The sequence below is a fragment of the Mycteria americana genome, chromosome 12 (assembly GCF_035582795.1).
Source record: "Mycteria americana isolate JAX WOST 10 ecotype Jacksonville Zoo and Gardens chromosome 12, USCA_MyAme_1.0, whole genome shotgun sequence".
Taxonomy (NCBI): Eukaryota; Metazoa; Chordata; class Aves; order Ciconiiformes; family Ciconiidae; genus Mycteria; species Mycteria americana.
In genome coordinates, this window is record NC_134376.1 from 17,749,570 (window position 1) to 17,775,005 (window position 25,436).

The 25,436-nt window shown below is 63.7% G+C and overlaps 1 protein-coding gene across 4 annotated transcripts; it reads right to left on the reverse strand.

The window, feature by feature from the left end:
* Positions 1-692: 692 nt before the first annotated feature.
* Positions 693-25,436, reverse strand: SRL (sarcalumenin). 4 transcript variants are annotated; one of them, XM_075514951.1, is made up of 8 exons: positions 25,376-25,436; positions 14,824-15,786; positions 12,986-13,084; positions 12,050-12,145; positions 8,105-8,140; positions 3,436-3,552; positions 2,479-2,712; positions 693-1,706 (listed from the first exon to the last, which is right to left on the reverse strand). In XM_075514951.1, the coding sequence occupies exons 1-8, from the start codon at positions 25,434-25,436 to the stop codon at positions 895-897; spliced, it is 2,418 nt and encodes an 805-aa protein (XP_075371066.1). In that variant the 3' UTR covers positions 693-894. The 4 variants fall into 4 exon arrangements, with proteins under 4 accessions (XP_075371066.1, XP_075371064.1, XP_075371067.1 ...); XM_075514949.1 differs by lacking the exon at positions 14,824-15,786; XM_075514952.1 differs by lacking the exon at positions 8,105-8,140.

Genomic DNA, 25,436 nt, shown 5'->3' on the forward strand with positions numbered 1-25,436 from the left:
CTGATCCTCAGGCTTGACTTGCCAGCATGGGTTTTTGAGGTTGATGGCACACGCAGGCACCAAGTGCCCTGTCCCTGTGCTGACCCAGGGGGAGGAAAACCTGTCCACAGCTCCTTGCGGGATTGTGTGATTTGGGGTGCTGGCCCTCCTCCTCCAGCACAGCTCAGCCAGTGCTGGCAGCTCCTTTCCAGCCCACTTCTTCCTCTGACATGGACTTGCAAATCCCATCACGGCTACTTGTCTGGAGCTACAAGCGCCCCTGCAAAAGCCCCTTCTTAAGGTGAACACCCAGGTGAAGGCTGCAGAAGTTCAGCTCAGCTGTTACGCGAAAGGAGAACTCACTGGGCAACATAGAAGTCTCAGAAAGAGAAACAAGATCAGTATTTGCAGAGATTTGTAGGATGTTTGTGCCTGAAAACAACAGCTGGGGCCTGGCCTCTCTTTCCCTGCCCAGTGCTTTGCCCCCGGGGCTCCCGGTGATGCCCCGGGTTAGTGTGTCACTGCTCTCCCCTGTGCTCTCACACCGTGCCCTCGTTCTCGCTCCCTGCCGGCTTTGGGGATGCAGAGGTTGAAATTTCTGTTCACGCACTCTTGGCACCAGTGAAAAAGCAGCTACGGTTCTAGCTCACCGTGCATTGCTCATACTTACAGCTTAAACATTGCCTTCTACTCGAAAGAACAAAGATAAAATGTCAGGAATTCACAGTTTTTATTCTCTTTCTTATGCCCACCCATCTTCCCCTGCCATCGATGTCAATGACTCAAAGTCCTCATCGTACAGTAGCCTTTGCCAGTGTGGCACTCAAAGGGTTAACAAACCATGGCTTCTTGGACAGATAAGACATAAGCTCATTCACCGGTAGGAACACGTGGACGGCTATATTACAGAACACCTTAGGGTTTCCTGTAGCGATTCTTTGGGGTTTCGCCACAGCCAGTGATGTCGCAGGAGAGAATGTTGGGCTTCTTCCCCAAGCCGATGCTTCCCAAGAGATCAGGAAGCTCGCGAGTGATGGCCTTCTCGATCTTCTCTAGGAAACACCCTCCCATGTAGGAACACTGCTGAGACAGCAGCTTAAAACTGGTGATGGGGTTGATGCCAAAGAAGTCCTTGTAAGCCTCGCGGTTGGGGAGGTCAAATTTGCTGACATTGGTCTTTGCCAGAATGGACTTAAAGATAAAGAACTTGTCAGGATCTTCCACAATGTCCCTGAACACCAGTTCTCCATCGCTAAAGAAGGTCATTTTGTCCTTGTAGGTCTGTAGATAGCGATCGACCAAAAGGGCGTGGATGCGCACCCGGATGGCGTGCTGGCGTATGAAGGCGATCTTATTTTCCATCCTGTTCTCAATCACCTGGTTGAGATCTTCCAGGAGCGATATCTCTTCTTTGAGGAACAGGTCTTTGTGGGTATCCGGATGGTACTCCTGGGGCCAGAAGGAGCTAACGTACACCCTGGGTGGCTCCGTGACGTTGATGAGAGGAGCCAGGCTCCAGAATAAGGCACCATAGACTCTCATGAGCTCCTGGGTAGCCAGGCTGTCAGCTTTGTTCAAGATGATTCGGATCTGAGACTCGCGGCCCTTCAGCTGGCGAAACAGCATCTCCAGCTCCAAGCCCACATCCAGCTTTGTAGGGTCAAAGACAACGAAGATGAGATCAGCTCTGTCAATGAACCACTGGCACACGTCGTTGAACGGGTAACCTTGAGGAGAGGAAAGAGAGAAATCCAGCAGAAATGGCCAGCACAGGATGAGTCCCTTCAGGTCAAGGGACAGATAAACCTTGAGCCTGCCGTGTCTCACACCCTGCCTGGGTTGGACAGGGTGTGAGGCACAGCGGACTTCCCATGCAGCCCAGAACCTGTTTCTCATGTGCTGAAAACAGCTCAGAGTTTCTTGGCATGAAAACCCATCCCTGTGTGTCTGGGCCTGCGTGTCTCCCTCAGCCTCACCTCCAAACCTTCTTTCTCCCTGGCCACAGATTCCCGCTGCTCCTGTGAGCAGATATCGGCCACATCATTGCTTTCTCCAGTGGGCACCAAGTGGGTCGAGAAGCCCTGCTGATCTGTCCTGGCATCCCAGGTGCTGTGGGGATGGTGCTCCTCTGGGCCCTGCTGTAGCACCAGCCATTGGCAAAGCCTGGCTCCAAGGGCGACAAACGGGGCATCACATGCTGAGCCAAGGCAGACAATCAACAGCCCGAGGAGTCCCCAGGACACGCCTTGCCGAAACGCCTGACTGTCACACCTCCAAACAGCGGAAACGGCTGCTCTAGCTGATGACAGTCGGGTATGTTCCCCAGGCCCCAGCTGCTGCTGCCATAGCCATGGGCAGACAGGCGTCACCATCCCCTCCAATGCAAGACCCCTTTTGTAGCCGAGGGCTCTTCCCCGTTGTGCTTCAGCCATCTTTGTCATCTCACGTCGTTATGACATGTTTTCTGGGGTCCCTTAGCGGAACCCAGTAAACCCCTACCTCGTTCTTGCTGCTTGCGGTTTTCAATGATGCCCGGCGTGTCCACGAAGGTGACTCGCTCCAGCAATTTGTGAGGCACCTCAATCCCGATCAGCTTCTCCAAGAAGTTCTGCCCAAACTTCTCCAGGGGTGAGAAGGAGCGGGCGCTGTCAGCAGCCATCACGATGCCCTCGATGGTCTTCAGCTTGGGGCCGTGCATGATGACAGTGAATTCAGAGGTGGTGGGTTCTGCCCCTGCCCAGCAACAAGAGGAGCAGCAGAGCTGTGAAATCCATGCCAGGCAACGGACACGACAGGGCTGGCCTGGGACTAGCTGGGGAGCTCAGGAGCATCACTCGCTCGCCAAGAGATGCTGGGGGAAGGCAAGCAGCAGGGCCATGACATTCTTGCCAAACCTCTTGAGAACATGCTAGCAGGACTGTTTTCTGCAGGAACTGGTTGTTCTGGAAGCGGCCTGACTGCACAAGGCGCCCTGGAGAACCACCTCCCGGGAGCCCTCGTTACCCCGGCACAGAGCTGGCCACGGACATCTGCCTTCAGCTGCAAGATGGCATCCGTGGGAGCTGGTAGGAGGGAAGGGGAATGGCTTTTCTCCTGGGAGGGTGAATTAATTGGCTTCACGTGAGGAGGGAAGGTGAGAAGACAAGGGCAAGTTGCCCTTGCAACGTGACCTCTGCTCTCGCGGTCGGGGTCAGAGGCAGTGAGCCCTGTGCTGCGGGGGGGGGATGCGGCAGGGTGAGACGTCCTCCTCCTCCCCAGGGAGGGTGGACAGGCCCTGGGCCGCGGTGAGGAACCTCTCCCTCCCCATGGCACCGCAGCCAGCCGGCATGGAGCCCAGTCGCAACCTCCCTGCCATAATGGGGGGGGGGGGGGGGGTCAAAGAGATGCGGCCAGGAATTGCTGACCGCGCAGGTGCAGAAATGCGGGTGCCAGCGTGCCCTCGGCGGAGTGTGGTACCTGTGTAGAGCTGGTAGGGAGTGTCATCCAGCCCGAGGAGGTAGTTTATCATGGAGGATTTGCCGACGCTCCACGGTCCCAGGAATAGCACCATTGGCTTGGAAGTGATCTCCCCATCTGTGGAGAGGGGAAATAACAAGAGGAAGTGAAGAAACAATAGCCGTTGCCGCCACACGATTAACTCCCGGCTGTAACGAGCATCCCATCTGAGCGGTGCGGTGATGCTGCCGGGGAAACAGCCACCCTTTTGGGGCCACCAGCCATTCGCGAGCCAAGGCATCGCCCAGCGACGGGCCCCGGTGTCTGCAGGAGCGGGACGTCGCTACGCTCTGCAGGAGACCCCGCCTCGCTGCCGCAAGAGCAAACCTTGTCTGACCTTCTCTGAGGTTTGGTCTTAGACTACGGGAGGACTTGAAGGTCTTTTAAACCTTGTCTGGGTTTGGTTCTGGTTTATCCGAAGTGAGTTGGGGGCTGGCTGCGGGGGTAGCGTTGTCTGAAGGCAGCCGCCGCAAAGCACGGGACATGCGAAGGAGGTGGCCATGCTGCAACCAGGCGGATGCCTCGTGCAAAGGGAGCTGGCATGGTTTAAGGAGCAACACTACGGCACGATGCTTGGTAAGCGTGATGCGAGCCTTGGGCCAGCTGCCTGCATTGCATTTCCACCATACCCTCACAGGGATCTGCCCCCAGGTCGTGGATCCCAGCCCTCCGGGCGAGCAGCGGGTCCTTGCCTACGTGTGGGCTGGGTGCGAGGCTCCAGCCTGGCGTGGGGAGGGCAGGCTGGGCAAACGGCCCCGCTTTGGGCTTGGGAAAGGCAGAAGGAGAATGAGCTACGGTTCCCATCCCACACTCTTCAAGCCCCGCACTTTGCTAAGGGGCTCAAGGAGGCTGGTGGTGGGCCCGTAAGGACCTGCCCCATGCCACGCAATCGGTCTGGAAGCTCGGAGGTCCCTGGACACACGTAGCCACTGCCCCAGGAGCAATCCCTGCTCGAGCGGGACTGGTGCAATCAGCCTGTGCCCACACTGCTCGACCCCCCCAGCCCCCAGGCCACTGGGCTGGCAGCCGGCAGAGCCAGAGGAACCCCTGGCCCATGCCAGCCCCCAAGCCATGCCCAGGACGGCCGGGAGCCTGCTAGTCGGCTCGAGCCCAAGTCAGGCCAGAAATGGAAGTAAAAACTGGGTGAGTGAGTTCCCGTTGGTGGGAACCTTCCCCGACCCTGTTCACGTACCAGCACTGATGTAGCCGGACAAACCCGGGCAAGAAACGGTGCTGGGAGAGCCATGGTGGCAGACGGCAGAGAGCAGAGCAAGCTGCAGCCACCCTGCCACGGCGTCAACCCAGCACAGCCCCCGGGCCACCTGCTCCAGGCGGGGACGTGCCCGGCAGCAGGGGCTCACTTCTCCCCATCCCCAGCAGCAGGGGCTTGCTCGCTTGCCCCACGTCCCCATCCTGCGCTCAGGGTGGGAGAGGGTCCATCCTGCTGCCGGCAGCAGGAGTCCAGCCAGTGGATGCCACCGGAGGACCTGGGAGCTGCTGTCCCTCAGCCAGAGCTGAGCCTTGCCCGTGGCCCAGAGTGAGGAGATGCCTTTGGGCGACCTGCGCTGCCCTCGGCACCCTCCCTTTGCCCTCACTCCTAAGGCAGAGCTGTTCTCCCTGCAGTGGCTGAGAGACCCCGCTGCTCCGTGGCTGCCGCCCACGCAGGAGCCAGCAGCTTTCCAGCAAGCTGGGGATCCATCTCCGAGGCAGGGCGAGCCGCAAAGCCCGTACGGCGCTGAGCTCCCGCTCCTGGGGGTGCCGGAGGGCACAGCACGGCGGCTCCGCACCCAACCCATCTGATCATGGATACAGGAGTCGGGCAGAGCGTGCCAGCCTCCCCCCGCCTGCGTCTGCCCGTCGCGGGGCCACCGTGCCACTGCTGGGGAAGGGAACGGGCTGGGGACATCTCTCCATGGGGCAGAGCTGTCCATGCGGCTCAAGCCCCCTCCCCAAAGCAGGGCAGCTGCACCCGAACTGGGGGACGGCCCTGCCTGCTGCCCGCTCCCTGCCTGCGAGCCACGGGGAGCCAGCGTTGTCTTCTCACGCGGGACAAAAACAAATGTTGAAACGTTGGGCTTTCGTTATTAATCATTCCTTTGTGCCACTCTATCACTGCTGCCCTGTTCGCTTGCCAGCTTTAATTGGGTTTCGGATGATTATTATTATCCCCTGTGATGTTGTGCCAGAGGTTTGAGGCGGGTCCCCCGCGTGCTCTTTCGTAACACGTTCCTGGCCAGGCGTGGCTGTGTGAACGCAGGCAGCCCGTGCGCCCCGGCTCCGCTTCACGTCCCCACCTCTGCCCCGCTGCGCTGAGGCATGCAGCCGTGCAGGCAGCCCCTCCTGGGTCACCGACAGCTTGTCGAGCCCATCTCTACCCCTTGCTTTGGGAGCGGGGTGCTGGCACCCCACGGGCTTTGCGGGCAGCGCCAGGCACGGATCCTTGCAGCTCTCCAGGTAGCACAGCAGCTCCAAGGGTGTGAGGCCGTGCATGGGTCCTCCTGGCTGCTGCTGCCCAGGGCGTGGGGCTGGGGGAGCAGAGAGCATCTCCCACCCAGGAGGGGGCTGGCCTGACATCTGTCCCTGCTACGTCCCCCGCTACGTCTGTTCGGCACCGATTTGGGTCAGCTTGATGGTCCGGCCAGGGGAAAAGAGAGCCGGTCCTTGCCGGCTGCAGGGCAGGATGGCGGCAGCTCCGTGACGGCGGCAGCTCCGTGACGGCGGCAGCTCCATGACGGCGGCTCTCTCCAGCCACCCTGTGGCTGCTCGCTCCCAGCCCAGCCTGCCTCACTCCCAGCTCAAGCTCATCCTGGCTCAAGCTCATCCCAGCTCAAGCCAGGCACATCCTGCTGGCGTTCGCAGAAGCGGTTGCGTGCTGGTGCATGACCAGGCCCTGCCTGCGAGCAGGGGGTCCGCAGACCTTGCACCCCTTCATCTGTGGTCCTGCTTAAAACACAGCATCTTAAAACACAGCTTCTCTAAGCTGCCGGGTTTGCAGGGTAAAGAGCAAAGCACCTGGCAAACAAGGCCAGGAAGGTCATGTCTCCCTCTGCAGAGCCTGCATTTGCCTTGGACTGTTCAGCTCTGGGGGTAGGAGCAATTTGGATGCCCAAAAAGGTTTTTTTTCCTAGAGCAGCGGCTTTCTGGGAGGTTTTTCCATGTTGCTTGCGACGCCAGGCTGCCCTTGGGTGGGAGCACTGCTGCTCTGGGGCTGGGATTAACCCTGCGCCGGGTCTTCTCCCTCCTCGTCCTCAGGCCCAGCAGAAGTGCCTGGTGTCAGCTCTCCCCCCGTTGTGCAAGTCTGTCCTGAGGACGCTAGGCAAAGCGGAGGATGCAGCAAAACCTCCTTCCTCTCCTTGTTCAGACTAAGCCACGGGCACAAAGGTCTTGCTCTGTCCTCAAACGACCCGGGAAGGCTAAAACACCTGGGAAGACTCCCCCAGCATCGCCCACGCTGCCACCCCATCCCTGTACCCCAAACACCGCCGGCCACTCTGCCTACGGCACGGATTCCCTGCCCGGCAGCCCGTGGAGGGCTGGCCGGCTTGCTCGTGAAAAGCCACGAGTAGCCGCATGGCACGTGTGCCCGCAGACGGAGGGACAAGCCACACGTGGCTGCAGACTGCCTGCGCCTGCCTCCGCGTTGTGCTCCCCGCACGCGTACGCCCACACAAGCAGCACGCGCGCACGCGTGTGTGCGCCTGCAGCTAGAGATGCAGATAAGACAGCTATCGAAATACGCTATATATATCTACAACCCTCTCTGCTGCCGGCACGCTGGCATGACAGGGAGCCGGAGGCCCTCCAGGCGCTGGCAGGGCTCCGCCGTGCCCGGGGCCGGGGTGTGGAGGAGCCTGTTTTGGCAGGATCCGGCAGTGGGGTCCGTGGGATAGGACACGAGGGCCAGAAGATGGGATTTCCCTGCCTCATATCGCAGCAGGGACATTGTCCCCGTGGCCCAGCGCTGGACCCAGGGGAAGGGCTGGGTGTTGGCTGGCGCTTCTTGGCCCATGTCCCACCTCCTGCTCCTCGGGGGGGGAGCTGGCAGCACACCCCGCGCAGGGTAGGCAGGGAGAGGAGCCAGCCCTGGCTCCCGAGGGGGCTGAGGCCACCGCTCAGGGGCCGGCCTGCGTTACTGGGACAGCTGCTGCGGGCTCATCGGCTTAAACTGCAGCCGGGGGGGATCAAGGGTGGACATTCGGGAAAGTTTCTGCACGTAGGAGGGTGAAGGGTGGGAAGAGCTCCCCTGCAGGGTGGGCTATCTGCTGGGCTCCTCCGGTTCATGCCACGGGTGGGAGATCGACCCGCAGGTCCGCCACAAACACCTTTGAACCATCGCTAGAGGAATATGCAACTTCTTGAGTCTTAACCCAAGAGGGAAAGGTGTCAAAGCCTGGGCGGGTAGGGACGCAGAGAGTCAGGCCTGGGACAGACAAGTGCGGTGACACACGGGCCGAGCTCTGGTAGGGCCGGGGACGCTGGCTCCAGCGGGTGCCACGGGATGCCGATAACCGGGGTCCGCTCGGTGCCCGGGAAGTGCGGCCCTCTTGGGGCAGGTGAACAGGAAAGCCAGAGGCCAGCAAAGAGCTTAGGCAGCGCTGGCAGCATGCAGGTAGCAGGCAGCGATACCAACCTGTGGCAGAGGAGCCCAGGGTGCGTCCAGGGTAAGCTGTTAGCAGGGGACACGGGGAGAGAGAAAAGGTACCGTGAGTCGAAGGAGGGACGCGGCTGCCTGGGTCTGGCCCAGGCTGAGGAGGGAGCTGAAGACTGGCCCTGGCCTTCTCGTGGGCAGGAAAAGCCAGCGACGGCCACATTCCCAGCAGGAGAGAAGGAGTTACAGCCTGTGAGCAACGAGACCCGCAGCTACCAGGACAAGCACTAAACCCCAGTCTGCCCTGCACGCCGGGGATGTGGCTTGGGGGAGCGGCCCCAGGAGAGCTGCCGCCTCTGAGACAGCACCCCAACCCTCCTGCCCTGCTTAGCAGAGTTACTGCCTTCCCCAGCAACGTCCACCGAGCAAACGGAGCCCAACGAGCCGTGGTTAGGACAGCGACCAACCCTGACATGCGTCCGCACCACCCCAGTGGCCTGGTTACCCATATCCAGCCCTAGGGTGGCTGGTGATGGCAACTGGGAGGTCATTCCCTATACAGGCATGCTAATCAGCACATATACAGTAATTAAGGCCACCAGCACGCACCACCGACCGGCATGGCTTCACAGCAAGCTTCCCATCACCAGCCCGGGAGAGTCTCTCACCCCTGAGCTCGGGACAGTCCCCACTGCGGCCAAGCACAGAGGTGGGCCCAGCCGGAGCACGCACGCACCCACGAGGGATGGCAGGGCAGAGACGAGGGAGGGTGGCAGGCAGGGAAAAGGAGATGGCACCTGCCAGGCTCAAATAGACTGCAAGCAGAGGGCGTGGGGTGAGTTCTCTGGGATGCACCCCAACAATTCAGAGTCTTAGGTTGACGGTGGCAGTCGCAGGTCCCCTGGGACAGGTGACACTCATCCGCGCAGGTGTTTTTGTGAGCTGCGGGAGCAGAGGGGCTCCTTGGATTACACCGGCTGGTGCGCGCGAGCAGAGCTGATGGGAAGGGAGACAAAATGGAGGGCTGCCGTGTAATGGAGGGGCGAAGGTGCTTGCGATGGCACCCCTCTATATTGGCTTACACCTCCAAAGGTCACGCATATTCAGTGACAGGCCTGCCCTGCCGCTCTCCCAGCTGTCCCGCTCCTCCCAGCCAGCTGAGCCGGCAGCTCTGCACCCTCCAGCCTCCCCCCCCGCCACTGGGGTGGGCGCAGGGGGAGAGCTTGGGGGCATCTCCCGGCTTGCAGGGGCACCACCGATGCGATGAACCCGGTCAGGACAGGGCCACCATGCAGAGGAAGTGGCTGAGAAGGCTCCCTCAGCCCCACCACGTCCTCGTCTTGACTTGTAAAGTCAAGAGGGCTCCCTGGGCCAACCCTCTAACTAATTTGCAGGTTTCTCTAATTACACTGCTAATGAGGGATTGGGAAAAGCTGGATCTGTGGGTATTAAAGGCAAACTGCTGGGCTTCAGGTCACCAGGCTGAGGTTGTGTGTGCTAGGGTATGGTTGGGGTGTCAGATGTGCTCAAGGAGTTTGGTGGCAGGAGAAACCTCTCGGATGGGAGCATGGCCAGGGCCTCTCATGGCTGGAACAAGGGCCGCAGGCAGTGCGGCATCCATGCGCCCTTCCCTGCTCTGTAAGGTGTGTGTTGGGAAGCTGTGACCATGGGCTACCAGCTCTGGGATTGCATCTGCACCGTTGGGAGGGTGCCATGTGGGATGCAACAGGGTGTGCTGGGCACTCGTGCTGGGAGCTGAGGGATGGTTGTTCCTTGTGGTGAAGCGGAAGAGGCTATGGAGTGTTGTGCTGGAAGGAACACCAGGGGCTGCTATCTGTGGTGAGTCCTGCTCAGGAGCTGGGTTTGAGAGGGGCCTTGGGTTGGGAAAACACAAGGGTTGGTGGCTGTTTCCTCAGGAGCTGGGAGGGAGGAAGCCAGCAGGGGCCTGAGAAACACTTGCTTCCTCCCAAAAAGGGAGCAGGGAGGTGGCTGCTTGGGTACGGGATGGCTGAAGGGCCGGGTGGGATGTCCTGAGCAAGGAAATGGGTTGTGAACTGGGAACTGAGGCTGGGGGCTGCATCCTCTGGCAGCGAACAGCAAAGCAAGGGTTAGAGGCTGGGAGCCCACCAGCTGCCCCGTAACCCCGAATGTTCTCCTAGCTAGTGTCAGGATGAGCGACAGTAAACGCTGACGCTTGCACTGCCACCAACACAGAGCGAAGCAGCTTGGAGAGGAGGTCAGGGGGTTGCTGAATCTGTGAGCTCCAGGATGGAGATGGCTGGGACGGGGCATGGCTGGGCTGTTCTCGCTGCGTGGTGCCGCTGCTGAACAGGCTGTGGGGACGCACACCGGGGTGCCGGCCCTACAGCCCGTGGTGCTCCTTCCCCAGGCGCGTGGCAGGGCTGCGCTGGCTGCGTGAGGGAGGGGACAGGCCAGCACACGGGGTGGGTGACAGCAGCTGGGGGGTGAGGGTCTGTGGGGCACCCATGGGGCTGTGGCATGGCGTGTTGCTGTGACCCTCCCGGTTACTCTTCCCACACGGCAAGCAGATCGTGGTTCCCAGCTGCTGGCAAGCAGCACAGAGCAAGGCAGGCGAAGGCAGCGGCGCGGAGCTGGCTGCGGGAGGCAGCTAGGCATGGCTCGTCTTTCATGCGCCCTGCAAATGCCCCCTCCAGAACCCCTGTGGGTGGGTGGCAGATGATGTCTGGGGTGCTCTGTGTCTTGAGGGGACAGGACCTGGGCTGGCGATGGGGACTCTACAGCCCTGTCCCTGCCCCATGGGTGCCCCGTGCTCCCCACTGGCTCTAAGCTGGAGATGGGCTGGCTGGGTATGGATGTTCAAGCCTGCTTCCAAAATGTCTGATGCTAATTTAGGAGTTGCATTTGGGCTGCAGTGGGGGTGTCTGTAAAACAGGGGACTTGCTTCAAGGGGATGTGTCCCAGGGGTTCGCCCAAATGGACGTGTGAGCCAAGTACTGGTGGAGCAGAGGAGTCCAGCTGCAAAGGGGAGGTCTGTGGGTGCGGAGGGTGTATCTGGGTCCTGTCGCACCAGGAGGGAGGGCGCGGCTCCAGGGCATGGGAGGCCAAAGCCCAGAGGATGCCTGGGGAGAAGGGCAGAACTTCAGGACAAGGAGGGACCCCAGCAGGATGCTGATGTAGGCACGCAGCCCTGGGACACAGGCAGCAGGGACTCTGGCATCCCCTGCCTGCCCAGCCAAGGCACAGAGGGCATCTGGCCCCAGCTCAGGACAGGGCTTGAGTAGGGGCTCGCAGGAGAGTTACCCTGGTGAACAGGGACCTCGGACTTGGGCTTGAGCCATCTGTGCTTGGAAAATGGGTCTGCTTGTGTCGTATGGGTCACAAGAGCTTCCTGTAGCTTGTGAGCATCTTGAGGCCAGGACTGCACTTTCCTCTTCTGGAGGGACACGTGTGCTGCTGGGGCTCAGCCCAAGCCAACACCCGTGGCCACGGGGACCTGCTCACCTGATCCAATGTGTCTGTAATTGCCAAGGGGTGGAAACTCTAACTCCTGGGATGAGTGAAGGCTGCTGAGCTTGAGGGATACCCTGCCCACATGTCTGTGTCCCGTACTGAGCAGGAAGGATGCCAGCTCCAGCCACCCCCAGGAAGCTCATCCCCAGCCTTGAGAGGTCCTAAGCTTCCTTGCCAAGCCTGTTTTGGGCCGTGATCTCTGCTTGGCAGGGGTACAGGGCATTGATGTTGAGCAGGTGGAGGACCCGAAGCAGGCAGGGTTCAATGCTCAGCCTACACAGATGGTCCTGACAGCAGATGGGCTAAGGCAGATGCAGGAATGCCTGCCGCTGGGTTCACTAGGGCATGTCCTCTAAGCCCAGCATGTTCACAGCCTTCTTGGGAAGCTGCAAAAGAAGACAAACTACCCGAGCCTTTCCATGACCTGCTCCCTGTGCTGTTATCTGCATCCCAATGACCTGCTGGTGCTGGAGACCCCTGTGCCCATGGCATTACCTGTGATCTCATGCTGCCTCAGCTCGTTGTATCTGTAGGACTGCTCCAGGGGCTTGATGGAGGAGTGGTAGATCTTCCTCAGCCGCTGCAGTACTCCTGCAGGGACAGAAGCATGGGGGCGGGTGAAAGGCAAAGCCCACCACCCCGGTGGAGTCCCTCCTAGGTAAGCTGCTGGGCATTTCCCTGCCGATCTTGAGGGTGACTCAGCTGTGGATCAAGGGACTTGGCTCACAGTTGAAATCTTGGCCAAACTGATCCGTGTCACGCATTTTGATGCTCCTCCCCTGCTAATGCTTCCTGCTAGGCACTGTCCCCATCTACTGCCAGTCTTGCACATGCCAGCAGCTGATGGAAGGAACATCTCTCGTTAATGCTGTTTAGCACTCAACACCCGTGATCCCAAAAGCCCTCCACCATGGTGCCAGGGACCCCTGGCACAGCCCCGAAGCTGCTGCTCGCTAGAAGAAAGAAGGAGCTTTTTCCACAGCAGCTCTTATCACTTTCTTTCCAGTCCAGACTGCCCGTGGAGCCAGCAGAAGCAAACCTTATAATAGCAAAACCCATAAAAAATGGGAATAAAAATCCCAACCTTTTATTACAAGTTGCCCCAGGTTTCTCTGGGCAGAGATGTGGCTGGCTTGGGCTGATTCACCATCTGCATCTTCCAGCCTCTCTACCCTCCTAATTCTTGTACGCCCTTGGGACTCTCTTTAAAATACCTAAAATACGTTGACCCAAGAGCAGCAAAAGGGCTGTTACGGAAGATATGGCGTTGCTGGACCTATGAGAAGTAAGGTTAAAACCAAAATGCTCTAGGGAAGGAAAACCCCATCCATGCTCTTGGTGCAGCAGAATGGTGAGGAGCCTGTCCCGCGGGGATGGCATGGGCTGAAGGAGCAGGGCGTACATGGCTCGGTGCCACCCGGGCCCTCTCACCTGAGAAATCATCGGCAGGTTTGTCCTCGTTCAGCTTGAGGGTGCTCTCCAAGTGGGACCGGTCGCGCTTGGTCGGCTCACTGGCATCTTCAACCTCTTCTGGAGGAAAAAGGCAAGGAGACCTGTTACTGCTGGAGGGGGGAATCCACGCAGGAGCTCACACAAGCGACTGCAGAGGAAAGGGCATGGGGGAGCGCACACACCCTGAGCCCGCGGACCCGCCGGGCCCCTTGGCAGCCGCCGTTGCCTTCGGCGTGCCGTGCGGTTTCTCTTTTGCAAGGCTCCTGGAGGCTCGGCGGAGGCTGCCAGGGCTGCGGCTGCCGGGGGAAGCGTTGTGGGCAACTGCTTGGCTCTGAGGAGGGGCCGGCGAGGGAGGCACGCCGCCGTGTCTCCCCGGGGGGAAGCGAGGGCTGGCCGCCCGCGGGGAATGCGAAGGACGTGCCTGGAAGGGGCTCCAGGGCCGGGGCGTAGCGCGAGCACGCGCGGCACCTGCTGCCCGACGGGGCCCCGGCCTGCCCCAGCGCTTCCCCCGCGGCTGCAGCTCCTCCGGGCTCAGCCTCGACCGCAGGCGCGCTCTGCTCTGCCTCTCTGTCTGTCCGCTCCCCCAAAAAATTATGCGCTGAGCCAGAGACGTGAGAATGCGTGAGGCTGGGGCTGGCTCTTGAGAGACCGGCCAGCCTGGCCCGTCCCAGCTGCCTTGCCTTTGCCAGCGGGATGGTCCCCTCCCGCTTCTCCCGCCTCTGCCCCTGTATCGGGCTGGAGGCCTCTGCGTGGGGCCCTGGGGACCCCACGGCTCCGTGCCAGGCCCTGGGAGCGTGAGGCAGCTGCCTCTGCCTGGGGGAGGCACCCCGGTGTCCCCGAGACAGGGAGACAGCGGTGGCCTCGCCCTGGAGGTGCTGGCACACTGAGGGCCCGTGCGGCTCCAAGTGCTTTTTGATACCAGGAGCCGGGTCGGGCTTTAGTGGAGGTTTGGGGACAGGTCTGGGGACAGGCTGGCTGGGCGGGGGATGCCCGGGCCAGGCGGGGCTCCGCCAGGCCCTGGGACTGTGTTGAGCGTCTACCGAGCGTTGGGCTGAGGAAGACCTTTTGACTTGCCAAGTAAAGCCACAGAGACCAAACTGAGTTTCCCTTTCAGCACAAATGGGAACTTTTTGAGCTGGGACGTTACAGATGAAAGCAGAAAAAGACTCAGCTGGGTCCGAAGGTCGCTGCCCAACCCGCGGGCCAAAGTCCACAAGCATTTCTAGGAAATCATGGTGGGGGATGTCCCTTTTCCTTAGCTAGCCCTTCACTGACCGAACGCGGCCAGAGCCCGTGCTCCGGCAACGCACCGGTCTGAATTAGCCCTTCACACCTTCCCTATGAGGCAAGGGCTGGTGGACGAGAGACCCACCGGCCTGGGCAGCGTCCTGCCCGTGCACCAAGAGAGGTAGGGGTCTGGAGGACTCTGAGGGTGGAGAATAAAGAGCCTTTAAGAGGTCTGCGGGTGCTGAAAGGGACCTGGGTGTTAAAAATCTTATCCACGTCCACGGCCCAGAGGAGAAATCACGGGCTTAAAGTGCAGCGAGGGAAATGTCGGCCAGCTTTGGTATCACTGCAACGAGCGGCTGCATCGCAGGCATCTGCAGGCTCCTGCCTGCTCCTGCCTGCTCCTGCCTGCGCCCTCGATGCCTGTGGCCCCGGCCCGCTGTGCAGCGGTTAGGGCAGGCGTGGGAAGCACAAGCGTTAGGAGACGGCCATGCACTAGGCGCGGTTTAATGTGCCAAGCTCAGCTCCGCCGGGGGTTGATAGTAGGTCACTCTCGCCGCTACAGCACACCAACAAGAAAAGACTCCAACCTATCTGGCCGTGCCAGGGCTCGGCGGCAGCGGGGTGGGCGCTGTGGCCAGGTGGGCTCTCTGTTTCTGCCAGCGATGGCTTGTCTGCAGGGGGGTCTTCTGCTGCCGGTGGGTCTTCCACCGCTGCCGGTGGGTCTTCTGCTGCCGGTGGGTCTTCCACCGCTGCTGTGGGGTCTTTTGCTGCATCCCCACAGGGTGGGTGATGGCAGCTGGCAGGGCCACCACCAGCTTCTCCCTCGCTGGTAGCTGCTGGTTTGCCATGGCCGTTTTTGCCAGAAGCGCCGGCCGCTTCCTTGTCGCTCCCTTCAGCTCTGTCCTCCGGCCCCTCCGGCCCAGCACCATCTTCCTCAGACTCTCCCTCCTCCTTAGACTCTCCCTCCTCCTCGGACTCTCCCTCGCCTCCATCTTCCTCAGACTCGCCATGTTCATCTTCCTCAGACTCCCCCTGCTCATCATCTTCCTCTGAGCTCTGCTCGCCCCCTTCCTCTCCGCCCTTGGGAGCAGACACTGCTCTTGGCTCCTCCGTTTCCTCTTCCCCAGGCTGCCCTTGCTCCTCAGCGGCTCCTTCCTCGGCGCCGGGCTCCTCATCCTCCCGGGCACGAAAGCCATCTTGTGGGCCGGGCTGGCGGTTCCCTTCATGATGTGCTGCCTCAGGGGTGCCCAACATGGCATCCTCCCCTGGGCCCTGGGCCCCGCTGGGCCCCTCCTGGCCCTTCTCCACGGTGGTCTCCTCTGGCTGGCCCTCCCCTGGCCCCGGGTCCCCGCTCAGGCCACCTGCCGGCTCTTCCTCCCCCTCACCGTGTCCCTCCTCAGCGGTGCCGGGCAAGGAGGCGTTGGCGGGGCTGCCATCTTGGTCCTCCTCGGGGCTGCCGTTGGCTGCCTTCTCCTCCAGCCTGGGCTCTGCGGCCGGCAAGGGGCTTTCAGCAGCGCCGCCGACATGGTCCGTGCCGGGGGCGTGCGGCTCTAAACGATGAGAACAGCTCAGTCAGTCTTACCCACACCGGCACGTGGCTACCGGGGCACCCGCCGCCCCCCGGCAGCGCTGGGGGGGGGGGGCCCGAGGGAGGGTTTGTGGCTGTTACCAAGAGGTTTAAACTCTTTCCTAAACCTTCTCTAGTTCCAGCTCAGTTTTCCGGCCCTGTTGCAAGAAGCTGGGTGCAAAGAGGAGTTTGTGGGAGGGCAGAGCCGATGCCAGCAGGGGCCCTATGGCCGCGCCGGCCACGGCTGCCCGGGGCTGTGGCTGCCGCCCGCCGCGAAGCGCTGCAGGAAGGCGGCAAAGCAGCCCTAAAAAATGGGGGGAAAGGAATAACGAAAAGCGTAGCTCGAGGGGCTGCGGGCGCTTGGCAGGTTAAAAGGGTCCTTCCCCAGCCCTGCCTCGGGAGAGCATCGCCAGCCCCGGCCGTGGCGGGTGGCTGGGCGAGGGGGAGGAGGAGGAGGAAGGGGCGAGGTGGAGGAAGGGGCGAGGGGCTCCCCGGCACGGGGCCCTGCCTTTCCGCAGGCGGGCAAGCGCAGGCAGGGCCTGACCCCGGCGGCAGGGCTCAGGAGCTATTTATTGTGAGCATCCCTTCACTAGGAAAGCATTTGCCGCACTGTGTGGCTGGCGGGGACACAATGAGTTTGTTCTGCGGCCCAGGAGAAGCCATCCGTATTTTCCATAGGCCTCCAACTGCAATTTAACATTAGTCAAGGGGTGCCAAAAATAAAAGATCACCAGCTATACTGTCTCCGTTACAAACAGTTGCTGCTAGTCTAAATAATCCCCCGAAACGTCTAATGCCTGCATACCAGGGAAGCGTTTCAGAGGAAAATAATTCCTTTGTACTCCAGCTGGCAAACAGATGCCAACCAGGAAAAAATGCCACCTCCACCCAGGCTGCAGGGAGGAGAGCGGGCAGCGCCGGGCACGGGCAGCGCCGGGCACGGGCAGCACCGGCCATGGGCAGCATCGGGCACGGGCAGCGCCGGCCGTGGGCAGCTGGCTGGCAGCCAGCCCCTTCTCCAGCTCCTGCACCAGGTCCATGCCGCGGAGCCACGGGCCACGTGTCCCGCAGAGCACCGGCAGGGCCTCGCCGGTCTCGGCAAAGCCACGGCGCTGGGGCTCGCCGGGCTCGGCCACGGAGGACTGCGGCGGCGGAGCACAGGAGGAGCTGAGCCAGGGTCGGGGCGATGCCAGCCCCAGACCACTCTGCCCGCTGCAAGCCGGTTTGCCGCGGCCAGGGATGCCGGGCGGGCGTTGCCTCCCTATCCGTGCTGGGGCCGGTGGTGCTGCTAGCCGGGAGTCAGGTGGCAGCGGCAGGCTCGCGCCGGGGGACGAGCCGTGCCAGCGGCAGGCGGCTGGGAGGGACGGGGCCACCTCAGCCTGCCAGGGTTTCCAGTCGCTTTCATGTGCAGCCTGGCACGGTGGAGCTGCCGCCATCCCCGCGGCCCTTCACCCTGCCGAAACCGGATGCGCGGGTCACCCTCGCTCTGCCCTCGCCGACCTCCCCCGTCCTTTGCTGGCGCGTGGCTCGCAGGTGCCTCCGGGCTACGAATTCAGCTCCCGGCCGCAGGGAGAGGGGTTCCGCGCAGCTCCCACCTGCCTGCCTCCCCCCCGGAGCACCTCTCTCCTTTGGGTCACCTTCCCGCGGGATCCCTGGGACCCCTCGGGGTGCCCGGCCTGCCAGGAGCCGCTCGAAGGGGAACGTGCTACTTCTGACCTGCAAAGCCCCAGGTGGCCGGGGGCCAGCACGCCCAGCTGGAGACCAGCCTGCCCAGGGTCCCTTCGGCCGATGGGGACAGGGGTATTCTCAGCTTGGCCCCAAAATAGCCGGTGACCTGGAGGGCTGGGAGGGGAGCGGAGCTCCTCGGGCAGGCTTTTGGGGAGGGTCAAGGCGGGGCGGGGAGCAGGGCCAGGCGGAGGAGACCCCGCGCATCCCGAGGGCTTTGTGCGGGGTCTGCGTGTCCCCTCTGACCCAATGCAGGGGGACAGAGGGGCCATCACCCACCGTGGCCAGGCCCAATGGCAACCCCAGCGCCCACCGTGAGCCGTCCCTCGCGGGAGAAGGGAAACGTTGGGACAATTGGGAAATTGGGACAATTCGGGAAATACTGGGATGTTCCTGCCGGTGTCCCGCTCAGGGGCTTTATTTCCTGTGACCTTCAAGGTCTTATATAAAGTCCCGCTCCCCTCTCCACCTCCTTCTCCCTCCCGTTTCCCCTACATGGTCTCCAAATCCATCACAAGGTGAATTGTGCTGATCTGCAGATGGCCGGCCGATGAGCAGCGAAATGGGCCGAAGGTTACGGGCTTAACACCCTCTGCGCCTCCGCCGGAGCCTAAAAATACGGCCCAGCGACCGTGCAGGAGAACCAGAAGGAGCAGCTCGGCGGGGTGCGGACGGCGAAGCACCAGCCCCTTCGGCCGCTGGCCCCAGCCCCTCGCCCTGCTGCCAGCCAAGGGTGACGTCCGCACCCGGGGCCCGTCCTGCGGGTCCCCGCGGGCTCCGGGAGGGAGTGGGGACAGCCACGTTGTAAAGCGACACCGGGGCTCCCCTCGTTCGCGCCCCGCGTCGTGCCAAGAGGCCGGGCGGCGTCAGAGGGGAGCCCTTGCCCCGCTCCCCTTGGGGACCCGACCCAGAGGGTCCCCGGCTTGCGCTGCCCCCGCCCGCCCCACATCTCCCGCCTGTCTGCAGGGGCTGGGGGGGCTGTCAGCTGCCGGGGGACCCTTTCCCCAGCGGCGACGGCACCCTGGGGCACAGCCGCGGGGACGGAGAGCTGACGGCAGGGCTCTGCGCGCCACAGGATGCCGCGGCTGGTTTGCACCCGGGAAGAGCCTGTGCGGAAAGGATGGGGTGGCTGCCGTGACCCTGCCACGGCGTCCCCTCCGTCCCCGCACAGGGCTGCATGGAACGGCAACGCCCTGGAGCCGAAATGGGGCCCCCGGGAGGGAGAGCCCCCAAGGACGGCGCCGGGGCGGGGGCCGGCTAGGAGGGACAGATGGACGCAGGTGGCCCTGGGAGGGACGCTCTCCCCCTCCAGCAGAAATAGGAGCCCCGCGCGTGGGGCCGGCGACGCGCAGCGCTGCAGGGACGGCTTTTCGCACGCCCCCTTCCCCTGCCCGGGTCCCGGCCCCTGCAGCGCGAAGGGCAGCTGTCCGCCACCCCCTGCAAGCCCTGCTCTCCCCTTGTGGTCCCAGTGGGGTTCTGGGGGGGAGCTTGCACCCCAAACCTGTCTGTCCCTTCCTTTTTGGGGAAGGGCGAGGCTGGACGAAGCCCGAAGGCTGTGCTTTGTTCTGACGAAGCCCTTTAAAACCTCACGGAAAGTGGCTGGACCCAAAGGAGCCGCAGCCCCGTGACGCTTGGCCTTACCCCAGGCAAGGGCCGGCCCTCGCCTGCCCCGGCCGTCGGCTGCCGTGCAGGGGTCTGCCGGGGAGGGGTGCAGCGCCCGGGGATTACGATGCTCCGTGCTGCTGCCAGCGGCAGCCTGGCTGCTGGAAAAAGTAAGTCAAGGCGGATTAGCCCCGTGAGCCTGACCTTTCCGAACCAGTAACCCTTCCCAGGCAGGAGGCAGGGCCAGGGGAGCCCAAAGCGGGGGCTGTGCCCCTCACCCGGGCTCAGGCCTGGGCACCCCAGCCTTGCAGCCCGCCCCTTGGCGCTCAGCCGGAGCGTGGCAGAGGACGGCATCTCCTCCCCGCTCTTCCCACGCCCCAGTTTCCCGCTCTGCGCCATTCCGGCAGAGCCCATTGCCGCTGCCGAGCCCCGCGGAGGAAGAGCCGGTGCTTTATGGCCCGGCTCTCAGGCGGCAGCCCTTCGGCAGCCGAGGCAGGCGGGAGCCCGGCCCCAGCACCAGTTTGGAGCTGGCCAGGCCAACACCTTCACCAACTGGGAGAGGAAAGTGTCCCGAAGTGGCTCAAGAAGCCCAGAGGACACAAGTACGAGGGCGACCGCGGATGGGGTTGGCTCTCCAGACCCTTGTGCGCCCCAAAGCCCGGGGACGCCCGGCCACTGCATCCCATCCCAGAGCCTTTGTGACCTGGGGCACCAGCAAAAAGCAAATATTTTCCAGTTTCTCGATGCAGAGGCCAGCGAGGGTATAGGAAACGGCTTTGTCAGACTAACTTGACCTCGTTTGTGGAGGAGATTTTAAGTTTAGTTGAAAAAAAAAATTAATTTGATTTCTATGAATAGTCGGCTAGAACTGCATGATATTTTGATTAAGAAAGAGTAAAGAAACCTCACCAGGATGCACCAAAGGGATTAAAACCAGGCTTGGAGCTTTCTAAATATAGAGATGGAAATGGGGAATCACTTCTGCGGGGTGTTTTTTCAACTGTCTCCCCACAGGGCGCCCACCCTAAAGATTTGGAAGAAAACCTGAACTCCTGACGTGCAGAAGACGACAAGATCAGGGCGGTGGAAAATAAAGCGTCTGTGACTCCCTGGCCGGGGGAGAGCTGGGTCCGCAAGCGAGCAGACGGCGAGAAAACAGCGCGTTTTTCGGCACAGGCACGTCACGCTGTACGTTGAGGAACGTCCCCTCCCCGTGGTGTCCCCTGTGGGGTCGGCAGCCGGGGGGGATGCTGAGGGACCTGAGGCTGAGGATGGAGATGGCGAAGGGGGAAGCGCTGTGCCACGGCTGGGGCTGGAGGAGCCCCTTCCTCCAGAGGAGGGACCTCTGCGAGGGCATGCCGGCCCTGTCCCCGGGCCTCCAGCGATGGGAGGCTCCACCAGCCCACCCCAGGGCTCTGCTGGTGGCCCCAGGGGACGTCCTCCACCCACTCAGAGTGCATTTCCCCCGCTGAAGACTCCCCATCCCTCTTCTTTGGTCATCCCAAGGATTCCTGGTCACCTGGCCAGAACAGGGAAAGCCCCTGGGCTCGTCAACCTGGATTTTAATGCCTGACGATCCATTGGCCCACGAGATCCTCAAATCCTTGGGAATGTCCAGGCAGAGGCGCTCACCCGTACCCCCCGCAGCCGGACAGGGAATCCCAGCTCAGCCGTCGCACAGGGATGGGGCCACGCAGCTCCGAGCCCTTTTCCACTGCGTGCCCCCACGAGCGGGGAGGTGGCAGGGTCGAGCCGCGCGCCCGGCTGGCACCGGGGCCGTGCTGCCGCTGCCAGCGCCCCAGCCTGGCTCGGGGTGCCTGGCCAGAGACTCCCCGGCCTCTCCACCAGCCCCCGCCGGCACACGAGCTCGCCGGCTTCCTTGGGCTATCGCTTACAAGGGAAATGTCCCCGCGGGCTGAAAATAGCCCGGCAGAGCCCTGCCAGGGCACCAGGGCCCACCGCTATTCCTGCAGCGCCTGGGGAAGGGCAATTTTATGAGCAATTCGGTCACTCTTGGACCCACCGGCCGGGCCGGGGTTTTGACACCCCGGCGAGCCCGTGCCCCCGGCGCAGGGAGCCGGCACCTGTGCGGGGCGGGTGGATCAGCGAGCGGGGACACGGCGGGGACGCGGCAGGGACATGGCAAGAGCACAGCCCACCGAGCGCCGTCCCTGGGCACGGCGCGGCCCTCCCAGCCCGGTGCCATCTCGGGGGGACCCGCTGGTGCCCCTGTGCCACCGGGGCCGTGCACGAGCGAGGTGTCCCGGCCGTCCTGCCCGGCTGGCTGTCACCTACACGCTGGGACAAGGATGGCTGATGGGAGAGGATGTCACAGCGCAGCCAACCTGCCCGACACCTGCCTTGCTTTGCTCAGCCAACACTTTGGGAGAGAGATGGGGCACCCACGGGGGCCGGGATCTCCTCCAGGCGAGGTACCAGGGGTGTGACAGGGATGCTGGTGGCACAAGCAACCAAGATCCGCGGGCGCCTGCGGCACCCCAAGCCCCTCGCCTCGCTGCGCCTGCACCCGATGGCAGTGGTGCCCGCGGTTGTGCCGATGCTGGGGTGGGGTGGAGTGAGTTCAGCGGGGCGTCACTGGAGCACGGAGGCCCCCCACCTCTGGGGAAGCTGGTTACGCTGGGGGCCATTTGCCTGGGATGGTCAGGGGGTGGAGTCCCCACGGGTGCCGTGTCCTGGGCCCTGAGCCCACCCGAGGTGACACAACCCAGGTGGTGGAGCCCACCCAAGACATTCTGTCCTGGGAGGTGGAGCCCACCCTGAAGTGACACATTCCAGGTGACGGAGCCCACCCCAAGGTGACGTGTCCTGGGTGGTGGGGAACACCCCAAGATGCCATGAGGACATGGCGATGGATCCCATCCCGAGGTGACACCTCCCAGGCAGAGGCGGGATGAGGAGTCCCGGGGGGGGCAGCGGCCCACGCTCGCTGTCACCAGGAGGGGTCTGTGCCAGCCCCGTGGTGCCCTCTGCACTTGCTGCAGGAGGATGCCAGCGTGCCAGGGCTTTCCTCGACTCCTCGCCCAGCTTGGAGGTGCTGACAGCACAGCCCGGCGTAGCCCTCCCACTCAAATCCGTGATGGCTGGCGGGGGGGCCAAGGGCTCCCCAGGGCAAAGCCGCTGAGCGTGGTGGCTGGGCGCTGCTCCGTCAGCGTGCCGGTGGCCACAGGGACTCACCAGCCTGGAAGGGACTCACCAGCCACCCAGCCTGGAAGGGACGGCCGGGCTCTGCCCCGGCTGCGAGCTCAGGGAGACAGAGAGACCGTCCCCCGGCAGGAGCAGGGACGGAGCAGCGGGTGAGCGCCCTCGCCCTCAGCCGTCGCCCAGCCCCGCGGTGGGTGCTGGCCCCAGCCAGGGCTCCCGGCCGCGCCGGGGAGCTTTGCCAGCCCCGGCCACGCGGGCCGTAGGCCGTTTTGGCCGGGGCTGCACAAGCGTGGGCACAGGGCACTTCCCACCCCGGCCTCTGGGAGCGGTGACAGGGTGACAGGGTCCCAGCGGCCCCAGGCATCACCAAACCCTGCGGGCACCGCGGCCCTGGCAGCGCGTCCCGGTGCTGCGGCGCGTGGCAGAGGAGACGGTGCCTCGGCCGGGGAGCCAGGGGACTCCGCACCCTCACAGCCAGCCACGGGGAGCCCCAGGGACCCGGCCGCTTTCCCCAGCCGGGGGCATCGCCACTGGAGGAGGGATCCAGCCTTGCACAGCCCCGGGTGTCCCCATCCTCCTTCCCCGGAGGGACGCCGTGGCCAGAAACCCGGCCGGGCTGAAGCAAACTCCAGCTGCAGCCGCTCTGCCATGTGGGGCGGTGACCCTCCACTTCCACGCTCGGCCGTTATCCTCCCCGGAGATCCCCCGTTGTGCCGAAATGGAGGTGGGGATGGTTAACCCAGCTGTGCCCCCGCGCGCTGGAGGAGCCACCCCAAACCCTTCCCTCGCCCCGAGGATTGCACCCCTCCACCATGCGTCGGCGAAGCCCCCGGTTCCCCACTGGGCTCCCCCCGCCTCCTCCTCACCAAAGGGGGGGTTAAAGGGGAAGACAAGGCCCAAAAATGGGGAAAACAGCCCCCCCCCCCCCGAGCCACCTACTGCACCCCAAAGGAGCCTGTGTCTGAAAGCCCAGCTTGGCACCAAGAGCAAAGCAAAACTCATCATGCAAACCCCCCGGTCCCACGGAGCAGAACCGCAGGCAGGAGATGTGCCGCTGCTTATATCTTTTTCCCAAAGCTACGGGACCGGGGCAAAATATGGGACCCCCCGATAAGCAGGAGATGCCGAGGGTGGGAACTCGGGGGGCTCCAGCCGCCCCTTGGAGCCGGCTCTGGGGCTGCAGACCCCAACGCACCTCCTGGCCCCGGAGCCTCCTCCGAGACGAGGGATCCCGGCGCTGGGCTGAGCAGGGTGCTGGTGACGGGGTGCCCGTGACGGGGTGCCCAGCGCCGTGCCCGGTCCCACGGCATCACCCAGGCTGCTCCCTCGCTGTCTGCCGCGGCTTGGGCCGCGCCAGCCTCCACGCCGGCCTCAGCGCCAGCCAAGAGCTGGGCCAGTGGTCGCCCACCGTGGCGACAAGCCCCTGATGTCCCACAGGGCCACCAGCCCAGCCTAGGGTGGCACCAGCCACCAGCCATGCTTGTAGAGGACCTTTCCATCCCCCCCGTCCCCAGACCCGACCCGTGGCCCCACGGAGGTCACCCCACCACCGGCGGGATGCGTCGCTGGCCCCAAACCCCGTTTATTAGCAAGAATCGTCCAAGATGTCCTTAAAAGGCCAAAACTCGGCAGGGCCGGGGGTGCCGGGTGCTGGAAAGCGGCAGCTGCGGGTGCCCGTGCGCGGGGCCGCGGCAGCGCAGGGCGGGGGGGCCGGGGGGCCAAGGCCGCGGCAGGGAGCACAGTGTCCCCTTACACGGCTGTTTCCAAACTTAGCCGCCCCCCTCCCGGCAGCGCGGCCGCCAGAGCCCGGCCAGGCAGAGAACCGGCCCAAATTAACTCAAGGGCAAGCAAGGGTACCAGCAATGCCGCCCCACCGCGCGGCCCCGGGGGACGCCTGGCCGGGGACCGGGGTGCTCAGCAGGGAGGGGGCGGCCTGGAGAAGGGGGTCTGGGGTCACCCAAAGTGCTGTCTTGCTTGGCAGGTCCCGGGGTCCGGGGGGAGACCCCCAGGGCAAACAGCCCACCCCATCCTGCTCTGACTACGGGGCGCCCCAGCACCCCGACAGCCCCCCCCCACGTCCCCGCAGCCCGAAACCGAGCCACCTCAGCACCTATGGGTGACAGTGACCCTGGGCACGTTGGCAGCAGCACAGCCCCTGTGCCCACCCTGGCTCCGGAGAGGGGACCCCAGCCTGCGCCCCCCCCTCCAGCCCCTCCCGGCCACGGCCCCCGCCATGTTTCCCTGCACATTTTGGGGTGACTCTGTACCCCCAAATCTGTGACTCTGGACAGCTGTACCCCTGCCACCCCGTCCTGCTCCCGGCACCCGCCCAGCCCTGGGTGCCGGCTGGGCGCAGCGGGCACCCCAGAGCCTCACCGGCACACACGGCCCCGCGGGCACCCGCAGCCCCACAGGTACCCACAGCCCCAGTGGGCACACCCAGCCCCGATGAGCACCCCCAGCCCCACGGGCACCCCCAGCCCCATGGGTGCCCACAGCCCCATAGGCACCTACTACCCCACGGGCACCCACGGCTGCACGGGCACCTGCAGCCCTGCTGGGCACCTGCAGCCCCATGGGGAACTGCAGCCCCATGGGCACCCCACAGCCCTGTGGGGTCCCACAGCCCCACGGGGAACCACAGCTCCATGGGGACCCCACAGCCCCGTGGGGTCCCACAGCCCCATGGGGTCCCACAGCCCCACGGAGAACCGCAGCCCCACGGGGACCCCACAGCCCCGTGGGGTCCCACAGCCCCATGGGGTCCCACAGCCCCATGGGGAACCACAGCCCCACGGGGAACCGCAGCCCCATGGGGACCCCGCAGCCCCGTGGGGTCCCACAGCCCCACGGGAAACCGCAGCCCCATGGGGACCCCGCAGCCCCGTGGGATCCCACAGCCCCATGGGGTCCCACAGCCCCACGGGGAACCGCAGCCCCACGGGGAACCGCAGCCCCATGGGCACCCCACAGCCCCGTGGGGCCCCGCAGCCCCATGGGGACCCCGTAGCCCCATGGGGTCCCACAGCCCCCTGGGGACCCCGCAGCCCCGTGGGGCCCCGCAGCCCGTGGGGCGGCCGTACCTGCGGTGCCGAGGAGCAGGAGCGAGGCCACGCAGCAGCAGAGCAGGTTGAGGCCCTTCAT

Coding starts and splice junctions, on each gene's coding strand:
- SRL (XM_075514951.1), bottom strand. CDS start 25,436: ATGAAGGGCCTCAACCTGCTCTGCTGCTGCGTGGCCTCGCTCCTGCTC. Junction 13,085..14,823: donor GCCCTGGCACGGCCAGATAG/GTTGGAGTCTTT, acceptor TTTTTCCTCCAG/AAGAGGTTGAAGATGCCAGT. Junction 1,707..2,478: donor CCGCAAGCAGCAAGAACGAG/GTAGGGGTTTAC, acceptor CCTCTCCTCAAG/GTTACCCGTTCAACGACGTG.